Here is a 13,676-nt window from a genome sequence, read left to right on the forward strand (position 1 = left end):
AGTATCCAATAATGTCATGCAATGTGAGTGTTAGATTTTAACAATTATATTTATAGATGACAAATCATGTAGTAAAATTTGTAATGTCATACTAACATTTAGATAATACTCATCACAATCTAATTATGAAAATTTGAATTACTTTATTATGATTAGTAACATATTGATTTATAAATTTTATATAGTAAAATTTTTAATATTCTTAACATTACGCTAATTCACTTAATAATTCCTAGTGCCAATGACTTTTTTTCACGATAATTGATAAATCATTTTCCAAAACTTAGATGCCATGAATTTTTAGGCCTAGAGAACTTGGCGAGTAGTGCCAGTGTCACGTCGTATTTGCCCAGCTAGTGTGTCCAAACTCCAAAGTATAAGATTATTCAAGTGTCTAACAGTCACACGCACAACACAAGGTGGAGATGGAGAAGAGGGAGAGGCATTTTGTGCTGGTTCACGGAGCCTGTCATGGAGCATGGAATTGGTACAAAGTGGTAACCCTGCTGAAATCAGCTGGTCATAAAGTAACAGCCTTGGACCTAGCTGCGAGCGGGATTCACCCAAAGCAAGCACATGAGCTCAGATCACTATCAGATTACCTTGAGCCTTTGATGGAATTCATGGCATCTCTTCCAGCAGAGGAAAGAGTGATCCTTGTGGGCCACAGCTTCGGTGGAGCCTGTAACTCTGTTGCCATGGAAAAGTTCCCTGAGAAAATTTCTGTTGCAGTATATGCTACCGCCCTTATGCCTGGTCCTGACCTCAATTTCCTTGCATTAAACGAACAGGTACTGCTCTCATCATCTACCTCTAACAATCGTTAGAAAGCAGATCCGGGTAAGTAACACTTTCCTAGATCTTCTACCGCGTAGTTGCGTAAATAATCATTTTCACGTAAACCCATTATTTACTGTACCACGACTCAAAATTTTCTGAACAGGCTCAAGGATTTCCTTTCTTCTTAACTAATCAAATATTTTCGGTATATTTGAAGGCTACTCCCCCAAAAATAATAGGACATGTTTGAACATAATTAGATCATTTTAGTCTTTTTTTTTTTTTTTTTTTTTGGGGATAATTACTACTTACTAGTCTCCTATTATTAGTTGAAAGGGTCACGCTATTATGACCGTTCGAGTCTTCGACTATCCAAGTGGGTTGCTTTCAGATAATTTAGATAAAAGTCTTATGCATGCCACAGCCTTACACGTGGCTGGTTTTATCTCTTTCATTGAAAAATGTTACCTTTGTATTAAGAGAAAGTACAGGAAAACACAAAATTTGACATATGGTGAATTGGTGATGGGCAGATTATTAGTGGTAAGAAAAAAAAAAAAAAAAAATATATATATATATATATATATATATATATATATATATTGAGAGTGAATTTAGATAAGAATTAGTGGAAATTTGACAATTCGCCAAGTGCCAAAAAAAACTGTCAATTTTTCGTATGCTTAGTATTACTTTTCGCAACTTAAACGACAAGTATTGGTTATTTTTCTTTTTATAAAACATGAATTGATTGATTTAACATCATTTTAATTGATTACAAAAAGGAAACACCATTTTAATTAAATATTTGAGAGAAAGAGAGAAATGTAATCAGAATATATTATTATTATTATTATTTTATAAAGGATTATAAATCTTTTTTTTTTTTTTTGAGAATGAAAGGATTATAAATCATAATGTATTACTTTATAGAATATTCTAGTGTCCTTTTTTTTGCGTCATTTTATCTTATCTTTCTATCTAAGTATAAGGTAAAAATGGATAATCACTTTATTCCATACTCACAATGTCATCTTAACATTAAAAAAAGTTCCCCCTCAAAAAAAAACATTAAAAAAAGTTGTATTTATTTTCTGTGTTAATCTCTTACTTAATAAAGAATAGTCTCATTGTCTCAAAAAAATAAAGAATAGTCTCATTAAAAAAAAAAAAATAGTCTTATCAATGAGAGTCTTTAAGGAAACAATTTAAAAAAAAAAAAAAACAATAAATGATCATCTATAAGCTATAATGCTCATTTTTTGAAAAAAAAGAAAAAGAAAAAGAATGCACTTGTCATTTGTCAACAATGTATTATTGGCTTGCATAATGCTTTTTTTTTTTTTTTTGAAGTACTTGCCTATAATGTTTTAGCTTCCATATGTAAATTTGTTGTAATTGTGTTTTTTTGGAATGTGTGCACAAATAAATAAATAAATAAACACACACAACCTTAAATATTGCAATGATCCAACAAGAGTTTCAAATTTTGGACCCTCCTTACATCACACATTAAAAAATAGAAAGAAAAAAAAAATCTAATTATTGTAAACATTTTCCCATTTTCTTAAGTGTTTGGTACGGTTAAAAATGGTGTAAAACAATTTATGCCCCAAAGCTCTCGAATAGGAGACCTCCCCCCTCCCCTCTTTCAAATTTGCCACCTACCACAACCACCACACTCCTCCTATGGGTTGCACTCGTCGCTCCCAACCATTGTTGACCCATGACTTAAATAACCCACATTGTTGATCCAGCATATCTAGACCTAAGGAGATTAGTGGTTCTTGTCTTGGTGGTATTGTTTGAATGGCGTCAAAGCTTAGCAGTGGTGGTGAGATCTATGACTAGAAAGACTCTCCCTCTGGCGTGATCATTTTTTTTCCAAATCTATGAGTAGATCGTAGAGAGATTAGCAACTGGTTCATTAGTAATTTTCCGTACAAACCAAACACCAAAAATCAAATATTTTCCAATCAAAGAACATTTGGTGTTTTTTATTTTATTTTTTGAGGAGAAAGAACATTTGGTGTTGAAACAAATGTAGCATTAATTTCAATATCACTAAAGTCAATTGGAGTTTTGTAGCATAAAGTAGGATTTGAATTAATGATTTGGATTAAATGTAATAGTGTAACTATGTGAGAGGTAAAAAAGTAAAAAGGTTTAAAATGTTTTGATCCATGGGTTGAAATTAAAAGTGAACATGTCAAGTTTCAATCTTGTTCGTAAAAGTGGTAATGCATGGTTCAATAAGATCTTAATCCTTGAATTCATGTTCCACTTCATGATGGTTTTTAAGCACGGACATTGACATGGGTATGGGTCTAGATACATGTATGACATAGGGACATGATCAGTTTCTGAAAAATTGTAACATGAAACAGCTAGTACAACACTGATATGACGTGAATACAACACCCTAAATGTAATGTATGTGCTTCCTAAGCTTTTACTCACTGTCGACCACTAGTTCAGTGTGATTACCAAGTTTATTTACCACATATCAAGTCACAAAAGTTATGGGTTGAGATCAGGTACAACCATGCAATTAACTCCATTTCTTCACAAAATTTTTTACATTTTAAAATTTTTAACTTTAACTTTTTACTTGCTTTTAATATTTTTTATTATTTAATAATTGAGATTGAAAGTTACTTTTTCCAACTCTGAATCTCAACTCTTCATTGCAATTGCATCACCTGATCTCAATCCAAACAATTAACAATACTATTGAGCTTAGGTATGTGATGTGAGTGTGACCTTGATGGTGATATGTACCTATGAGATTGACCTTACCAAGAGAGAGACTGGTTTGAGGGATAGTATCATAGGCATATACCATGAAAAGATCACCTGAAAAATAAATGAAATTGTTACATGTTTTACTGTGCATTTGATAGTGTTTAGTTCATGGATTTCCAATCATCCTCTCTCAAGTTTAGGAAATTCCATCATTGAGTCAATTGTCATTGCTGTCTCCCTTCCTAGCTAGCTAGTTCCCAAATATGCTTAATGATATCTTTAGGTATATGTAGAAATCTCAAAGATTGGAGGATCCTCTCAAGGACGCGCAATTCACATTTGATCAAGGACCCAACAACCCACCTACCTCATTGCTATTTGGGTACAATTCCATGGCAACCAAGTTATACCAACTCTCCCCACCTGAGGTAAGATACATAATTTATACTTTATACTTCTCTTTAACTTCATATTTATTTAATGGGTTCTAGTTAACTTAACTAATTAATTTTTAATGGTTGAATAAGAAATTTAAGGTTCAATTCCTGCACATACTAAAAATCAATTGGCGTCTTAGTCTGATGATAAAAAAAATTATCATCAAGAGAGGACGTCATATGTTGAAATTCTCTATTAAAAATAAAAAAAACTTCATATTTATTCAATAAAGTCACACCTTCTTTAGGAAGAAAACATTAAATAAAAGAGCCAAAAAAGTTAGTCAGGCATGCAATCATTAGTTTAACAACTTTATAATTAAAGGTTGAATGTCTTAAACAATTAGCTACTTACCTAAATTGCATTTAAAAAATAAAGGGTCATATTAGCGGATGCCCTAAGGGCAATTATTAATAAACCATAATAGGAAAGTTTTGACACCACTTTCAAGAAAAATATAAAAAATTGTCAATAACATTTATTGTTTTATCATTCTCCTAATAAAGTGTTTCTAAAAATAGTTCATTAGGGCATTGGTTAACATTTCTTAAAAAAAAAAAATCTTTAACAATGATCCTTTTTTTTGGGTTGGGGGGGAGGAGAAAACTTTAACAATGATGGTTGATGAATTGAACTAGGATTTGACGCTTGCCATGTCATTGGTGAGACCTTTTCGTCTTTATGGTGATGATGCATTATTGTTAAAAGAATCAGAACTCACTAAGGAGAAATATGGATCTGTTCGTAGAGTTTATATTGTGTGTGACCAAGACAATATTATAAAGGAGGATTTTCAAAGGTGGATGATCGAGAATAATCCAGCAGATGAAGTGAAGGTGATAACTGGTTCCGATCACATGGTCATGTTTTCTAAACCGAAGGAGCTATGCTCATGTCTCCAAGAGATTGCGGAGAAATATTCTTAAATTCCTTATCTATGCCATTTGCATGTTGGACTTTGGAATATATATTTTTCACGATATATTTGATATAGTGTGTGGGTAAAATCTGTTACACTGTTTGTGTAATGATTATAACCCATACTATATATTTTTTCTAAAAAGACATGATGAAAGTATTGCAAATGCACAATAACATATAACATATATGGAATGTATGTTATGTGCAATAACATATATTGCAAATCCACTCTTGCTATTCCTTAGGAGGTATTGAATATGATATACTTGCATCATGTGTGTGTGTGCTCAATACGATGTTGTATGTGTCTTAAAAATGACCGGTTATTCTGTGGCCCAAATGAAACTATTTTTATGGTTCTATACAACAAAAGCAAGTGAAAAAAATGCTCAATACTTCAAAACCTGCACGTACCAATAAAAGCTCAAGACTGTAAATATAGAATTGTCTACAAACATAAAAGCACACACACATTAGTATAAAATAGTATAAGATGTTAATTTTACTCATTTAAGTTTAAAAATTACCTACATCAATTAATCTAAAAGTTTGTAAATTTATATTGTTGTTACAATAACAATGTAAATATATATGGTTATTATTCATATGCAAATTTATTTTTTTATAATACTTCTTTATTTATATATACAAAGAAAGAGAAAGAGATAATTTGAGAGAGTAATAAAAATTAAATAATCTGATCTGAGTGTTAAAAAAAAAAAAAGTTGCATAAAATAAAAATAAAAAAGTAAATTCTTTTACTTAAATAGATATGGATTTTTGCTGTGGATGCTTTATCATATATAGATACGGTACTTTATCAGATATGGTGTCAAAGTTGAAATTCAGTAATGACTTAAAAATGAGAATCATTAAAGATACAAATTTTATAAATCAGTGTCAGAGTTCAAACCACCCCCCCCCCCCCCCCCCCTTCTACATACACCTAGCTATCACATTTTTCATTTTTGTAGGAAAAGAAGATATTATATTTAGTAAAACAAAGATTAACAAGAAGTCGTAGTAAGAATGACTAAAGCCTTCTTGATTACTAGGGGAAAATAAAGCCAAAGGCATTAACAACAAGCATCACAAATTATTAATGGATAACAATCCCTCACAGAATCCCCAACTATATATACTTATCTGCACTTAATAAAATTTTATAATTTAAATGTGTATATTATAAATACATGCTAGTTTGATTTATTCAGTTAGCTTGTTAAATATTATTACATATAAGTGCTGAATAAATTAGTCATTATTTGAATATATTCAAATTATATAAATATATATATATATATATATATATATATATAAAATCAATTTACAATTTAAGTGTGCGTTTGGCATTGATTATTTTTGCCAGCTTATTTTACTGTTCAAATTATTTTTGCTACTTTTTATAGGTTCCATTACACTTTTTAGTATTATTCATGGGTTCCACTGTACTATTTCAGCTAACTTTTATCTTTATCTATAGTATTTTCAACAAAAAATTTTCAATTTCAGACAAATAAGTTGTTCCTAAACGGACACAGATCTGCTTATTTTACTAAAACTGAAAACTTTTGTTGAAAGTACTGTAAATAAAGGTAAAAAATTAGCTGAAATAGCATAGTAAGATTTATAAATAATAACAAAAATAAACTAAATAGTTAAATAAATTAATAAAAATAATTTTTACCAAATTGACACTCAACTTTCACAGCTATGACTATGGTTTGAGCAGAAAAAATGTGGGAAATGCTGGTACTGTATTGCCGTGCCACCAGAACTACGAGACACATTTATGGACTCTTTGAAAATTTTGGTCCTCTTGTTTGAAACTAGACTAGTGGATTAAGAGCACTTGTTAGCATGACAAGGCTCTGTTTGAAATCTATTTATTTTGTTAAAATTAAAAACTTTTTATTGAAAGTATTGTAGATAAAAGTAAAATTTAGCTAAAATAGTATAGTGAGACCCATAAATAATATTAAAAAGTGCAATAAGATTCATAAATAGTAATAAAAATAAGTTAAATAATAAAATAAATTGACAGAAATAATTTTTACCAAACGTGCCCTTAGTTTTCACAACTATGACTATAGTTTGAGCGGAAAAAATGTCGGAAATGCTGGGACTGTACTGCGGTGCCACCAGAACTCCAGGACACATTTATTGACTCTTTGAAAATTTTGGTCCTCTTGTTTGAAACTAGACTAGTGGACTAATAGACGTAAGCCCCACCAACAATAATTACAATTACATACGTGTTTTACTCGCAAAGTCGAAACCAGTTTGACATCTAAACTTGCATATTTATTTGAGGAAAAATATTGAAGTCCTTATAATAATGATTAATAATTCATTTAAAAAATATTTATTAAAATAATAATAAAAATAAATTAATATTTTAACAATTTTTTTATTTTTTATAAAAATAATATCAAATTTTTTTTAAAATAAATTATTAACTATTATTTCAAAGGGACCAGTTAACTTGGCCCTCATTTGATTGAGACGGAGGAGATTTGCTTGCTATTTACTGTCAACTAAATTCCATTGTACTATCTTACGGAGGAGATTTACTTGCTATTTACTGTCAACTAAATTCCATTGGAGATTTGCTTGCTATTTACTGTCAACTAAATTCCATTGTACTATCATATCCGTGTGGGACATATGGGCCGGCTGTTAAGGTAAAGTAATACTTTGAAGCAAAAAAATAAAATAAAATAAAAAAGGTAAAGTAATTCTGAAATATTTTTGAAATATTGTAAATAATACTTTTTATTATTATTTATATTTATAGTGGAATTTATCTTTAACATGAGAGGAGAAAATATAATTTTATATTTTAGAAATATTTAAGAATTTTCTGTTATAGTGACAAAACTGATTGAAGTATGAAGTTTTTTTTAGATGTTTTTTTTGAGAGAGTCCGTTTGGTAGATGAGTTTAAGTAATATTGTTTGTATTTTTTTGAAATACGTGTGAGTAAAAAAGTGTGTGAAAATACGTATAATATTGTTTAAAAACTGAAAACATGTATTTAAGATGTTCTACCAAATGGGACCAAAACTGTCTCCGGGAGTGAAATCACCAACTAAAAGTTGAAGAATAATTGACCAAAAACGAGAGGATTTTTGGGTAGAACAAGCTGCATATTAATCATTAATAACCTGAACACATCATTGACTGATCAATACATCATAGGTATCGATATCAAGATCCAAATTAATTTATATGTATTAGTTACAATATAGTTTAGCTATCAAATTTATCAAGTTTAAGAAAGCAAAATAATGCTAAAAAAAATTCTCTTTAGATCAGGTAAATTCTTTTTAATATTTTCTCTAATTTGACATTTTATTTATTAATATTTATTAATTGAATATTGTGTATATATTTATATATAAAATTTTTGTCGAACTTTGTTGTACATTGCATAACTAGTATCCTAATATTGTCTCTCTTTTTTCTTTTTCTTTTTTTCTTTTTTTGGAAAGAATTCTTATCATATTGTGTTGATGTATATGATTGAATTGATAGGTAGACCTAGCTCTAAGACATTCTATAACACAAATTCCTATTCAGGAATTCCGTGCATATATACACCTATCACATTTTTCATTTTGTAGGAAAGGAAGATATTATATTCAGCAAAACAAAGACTAACAAAAAGTAATAGTACTAAAAATGGCCAAAGCCTTCTTGATTACTGGGGGGAAAATAAAGCCAAAGGCATTAACAGCAAGCATCACAAATTATTTGGTATCATAGTGGTTTATAGATGAAAGCATGTAAACATTATTAAGCATATTTATGTGCTGTCTCCAGAAGACAATGGCAAAGTTCATCTGGCTTTGAAAGCATTGCCATATGATCAGCTCCTTTTATCTCCATCACATCTTTAGGCACTCCATTTTTAATCATCCATCGCTGAAATTCCACCGGAATCCCTAAATCCTGATCACAAACAACATAAACTTGTGGAACCGACCCATATCCGTCATTTGAGAAATTCTTTGCCTTGGACAAGTCATCAAGGAACAGCGATCCTGGCCTTGCTAAAGTCATGGCTAGTTCAAAATCCTTGAAAAATGTACACACATTTGAATCATGTCCAAAATTCTTCAATTATGTATTGCGCATGCATATGTAATGTTGCACAAAAGGAGAAAGTGTTTACCTCGGTGGGGCTTAATTGATAGAGCTTCGAGGACAAGAACTTGGGGCCAAAAATCATTGACGTTGAAGGTTGGTTGACGCTTCCATAGTCAGAAAACTGTGTGTCCAACCATGCTTCTGCAGGGGTTCTTTCATTATACTTCTCGCATAGAAAAAGACTACACGATTAGCACAACTGGAAGTTTCGGTATAAACTTCTGATGTCTTAATTTCACAACTACCAAATAACAAGGGCGGCCCATAATTCTAAGGAATGAGTCAAATGCAATTGGAATCAAATCCCCTCAATCTAATCTCTTTTAACATTCCTTCTCAATTTTAATTGGATGTACGATATGTGTCTATTAAAAATCAAATAAATTTTACGTGTAGCAGGTCATCTAAAAATGGGAGGCAATTGAAGGGGATCAGTTTCACAACGTGATCAGCCTAATAATCTGATTCTCCCAATGTTTTTTTTTACGAACCTCAATTTCTTCATGAAATTTATGTGACATTATCGACCATTATATGGAGAAACTGGGGGCTAATCATCATTCATCAATCATCAGTACAAGGCAGCAATATCAGTACCCAAAAATTCTAAGACCACAATCTAACCCTAAATTTTTATCACAAATATTTATATGATAAATTATGAGTGGTGAAGAAAAATCAGTAGATTTTTGTAAAAATGAAAGACAGTTAGTTACAATTTACCATGTGAATATAAACAGTTATTATTTAGTTCATGATACTAAAATTACTTTTTTTTAAATACCCAAAATATGATATTCATAACCGATGTGTAAATCTAAATGATATCATAAATATATATATATTTTTTGCCAACAATAAATATCTATTCCCATGCCAAACGACTTGTTATAAGAGTCCAAAAAATCACACCCACAAATATAATATATATATTGGGTTGAAAATTCCCAAAATCCTAATTTTAAATAGTAGCTATCTATGTCATTCCTTTCGTAATGGAAATTTAGTGGGTAAAATATCAATGTCAAACCTGTTCCAAGACATATGAGGGCTTGTGTTTCGTATCTGGCATAAAGGCCGCCATGAAAACCCCAACAGCTACCTTCTCTGGATACTTGTCCATGGCTAGTGCTATATTCAATCCACCTAGACTGTGCCCAACAAGCACCACCTTTTCATTTGGAGGAAGAGAGGCCAAATACTCCAACAAAGGCTCAGTGTACTCATACATAGTATGAACATCTTGAATTGCCTTCCTGTTGATGCCTGAAGCCGCAAGATCAAGAGCTGTGACCCGGTGGCCAGCGGACTCGAGCCGTGGTTTGAGCTTGTACCAACTCCAGGCCCCATGACATGCCCCATGCACTAGAACAAAATGCTTTTGTACTCTGGGAGATGCCATGTTTTCTGTGGGGAACGCTGTTTTTTTTCTTCTTCTTTTTTTAATGGGGGCAGTGATGTTCTTCGTTGAGCATTATATATAATGTCAAGTGGAGAAATCTATTTTTTCTTTTCTTTTCTTTTTTTGATACAGAAAATTCTAGTTTATTATAAAAAAAAATAAAAAAAATGAACACTGCCCTTGGATAACCTTTAGATTATTGAACGAATCATAATGGTGGGTCCATGATACCTTATGGGCTGTCCTTTTGTTTTATTAATAGTTATTTCACAGTGGTTGGTATTGAAGGGCCGGCCCGGCAGTGTCTCTAGGCCTGAAGTGACCTAGGCATAGGCCGTTTGGTTTGTCTTTTCAAAACACATTGTTCAGTGTTTAAACACTGAACATCAGTGTTCAAAAATAAAAATATGCGTTTGATAACATATCTGTGTTCAGTGTTGCTTGAAAATTGTTGTTGAAAATATAGTTTTTAAATGATGCTTTTTGAAATCACCCGTCGTCTCTTTTTAAATAACAAACAAAATTTTTTTGATAGGAAGTGGCAGTACCGTAAATACCTTTAAATACTGTGGAAACCACTTGATGTGACATATCCGTGTCAGTTCTATTCCTCTCATCAGACCATCTGCCCCTCATCAAATAAAAAATTTTATTTTGTATAGGATAGATGTTAGCCTTTTTTTTTTAAATTAAACACATATATACCAAACATATATTTATATTTTTCGAACACTGAAATATATTATTTAAACTATGATGTCAAACACATTTTTTTTTTTTATAAACAATAAAGCACGTTTTTCAATAACACTTTTTAAATCACAATTTTCACATCTTTTTAAACAATAATTTTTAAACTCTATGACCAGACGGACCAAAGTCTCCCGCTACCCAAAAATACATCTCAAAAAATTCGGAATGACAATGTAATTGTATTTGTGATTTTAGCTTAGTTAAATTTTATTTTGTTTTAGCTTTTTAATTTTCAAATTAAAAATACGTGAGAGTCTACATGGCAGTTTATGTGGTATAAATTAATATTTTAGTATTGCCGTACGTTAATCATGTCAATTTTTTTTCATCTACCACTTAGCTATTTTGACATAATATCAAATGTTATGCACTAAACTAATATATTCGAGAGGTTGGGGATTATTTTGATGCATGATACAAATAGACCAAAATGGTAAATAAATAAGTAATGCACTTTTTTCATATATTAACTTTAAAAATTTTATTAAAAAAAAAAAAAAAACCTATGAAAATTCCAACTCAATTAGAATATAAAATGTATAAATAAAATATCAGCAAAAAAAAAAAAGTATATACTTTTTTATGAGTGATGTTTAAAAACACTAAAAATTTTATTACGTAAATCTTACAAATTGATATGTAAATAATCTTAAAAAATAATTAAAACACTTAATATTTTATTAAAATGACATTTTTATAAACTTTTTATAGTAAAATTTATAATATTTTTCTTCTTTAAAAAAATTATTTAACCCAAGCTCACTTGGGTTGGTTATTATTTAACACGGGCCCATATTATTTTGTGTCATGGGGCGCAACTAAGTCCGTATTTGCACACGCAAAAGTAATGAAATGAAATTGGTGTAATTATTGGGCACTTTTTAGGGGCATTTGTTAATCATTGTTTTAGAAAACTTTTCCAAGAAAATTTTTTAAAAAAAAAAAAAAAAAGATTTTTTGAACGCTTTTTATATTTCACTGAAAATAGGATCAAATACTTTTTTTAAATGATTGGTTTACAAATGCTTTAAGTTAATCAGATCCATTAGATAATTCATAGATAATTTAGAATAAAGAAGGATTGGTGGGGGTTGGGGTCATTTGAATTGAATTCTGAAGATATGTTATTGCATTCAGGATTGGTATTACTTTCACGTGCAAGTGGGATTTCTTGTTTCTTTTGTAGTTCTTTTCTTTTGTCGAAAACTGACACCACTATGTAAGAGTGGCCCCTCTAAATTAGTGGGTATTTAGAAGAATAAAATTTAATTATAAAATTGGTTATAATCTAAGATTACAACTTTATTTAATATTTTATTTTTATTTTTACTATTGGATTACATATTTTTCTTATATCCTTCATACTTGCAAAATTTTTAGAAAATTAAAAATTAATAAATATGCCATCAATAAATTATTTAAATTGCTAGTTTTTGTAGTTTAAAATTATAAATAAAATATAAGCTTATAAATTATATAATATATAATATCTAATTAATATAAAATTTGACATGTGTATTAAGAGTATAAAGAACATGCAATTAAATGGTTAGATTTTCAAAATATGTAGTAATGTTTATTTTATTGAGTAAAGTTATAACTTTAGGTTATAACGTCTAATTTTGTTGTTAAACTTTGTCCTATTTAGAAAGAGTTAAACTCCAAACTAAATTGGAGATGTATAATTTGTTGTTGTCTTTAATTTGTTGTAGCATTTTAATATTATGTAATTGAAATGGATAAATATGGCAACATAAATATAAAGATGTAGGAGTTAATATGAAAGACAAAGAGTTAATAAAATGTTTAATTCCACATTAAAAATGAGAGACTTTTTTTATTGTTAAATGCGGTGATTAAATGGCTGAAATGTATTAGAGTGGATATTGAATTAGATATGTGCACAATGGGCAGGTGAAGGCTGAAGGGAGAAGATACTTTTGTCAATTTCACATAACTTGTTTAAATAATAGATATAAATAGTATAATAATCATCACATAGTGTGTTGGAAGAAATTAACTCCAAATCGATTTAGACCTAAGTTTTGTTTGGTTTATTTTCTCATGACAGTGGGGGAAAAGAGGTATGGCATGCGACGATGGTGGGCAATTGCTGTGTAGTCATGGGTCACGACATGATGTTAGCTTTGCTCTCTCCTCTCTTGTATATTTGGTTTAAATGTTTGAGTCATGACATGGTAAGGCTAATTGGTGGAATTTTTAAGGGTAGCAACAATGGAAGTGGTGTCTAATTACTTTTTTTTTTTTTTTTTGGTTGAGAAACAGTGGTTAATTACTTGAACAAGTGATGCGATTTCAGGTTGAAAGTCTTTATTAATTTATAATTTTATTTTAAAGAGGAGCGTATATTATTGGAGATTGTAATAAGTGAAGAGGGCTAATAATGGGTGGAATTAGGGATGTGCATAGTTGAGTTAGGTCAAGTTTAAAGGATTTTTTAACCTAATTCAACCTAGTTGGGTTA

At 30.1% G+C, this 13,676-nt stretch overlaps 2 protein-coding genes across 3 annotated transcripts; one reads left to right on the forward strand and one right to left on the reverse strand.

The window, feature by feature from the left end:
* Window positions 1-311: 311 nt before the first annotated feature.
* LOC126732666 (methyl jasmonate esterase 1-like) lies at window positions 312-5,175 on the forward strand. Of its 2 annotated transcripts, none has more exons than XM_050435638.1 (3): window positions 312-791; window positions 3,819-3,953; window positions 4,752-5,175. In XM_050435638.1, the coding sequence occupies exons 1-3, from the start codon at window positions 426-428 to the stop codon at window positions 4,887-4,889; spliced, it is 639 nt and encodes a 212-aa protein (XP_050291595.1). In that variant the 5' UTR covers window positions 312-425; the 3' UTR covers window positions 4,890-5,175. The 2 variants fall into 2 exon arrangements, with proteins under 2 accessions (XP_050291595.1, XP_050291594.1); XM_050435637.1 differs by having other exon boundaries at window positions 313-791; window positions 4,602-5,175.
* A 3,382-nt stretch (window positions 5,176-8,557) lies between these two features.
* Window positions 8,558-10,497, reverse strand: LOC126732668 (salicylic acid-binding protein 2-like). The gene is made up of 3 exons (XM_050435641.1): window positions 10,067-10,497; window positions 9,062-9,199; window positions 8,558-8,964 (listed from the first exon to the last, which is right to left on the reverse strand). Exons 1-3 carry the CDS (start codon window positions 10,436-10,438, stop codon window positions 8,683-8,685), a joined length of 792 nt encoding a protein of 263 aa, XP_050291598.1. The 5' UTR covers window positions 10,439-10,497; the 3' UTR covers window positions 8,558-8,682.
* Window positions 10,498-13,676: the final 3,179 nt, after the last annotated feature.

Source organism: Quercus robur, chromosome 6 (genome assembly GCF_932294415.1).
Source record: "Quercus robur chromosome 6, dhQueRobu3.1, whole genome shotgun sequence".
NCBI lineage: Eukaryota > Viridiplantae > Streptophyta > Magnoliopsida > Fagales > Fagaceae > Quercus > Quercus robur.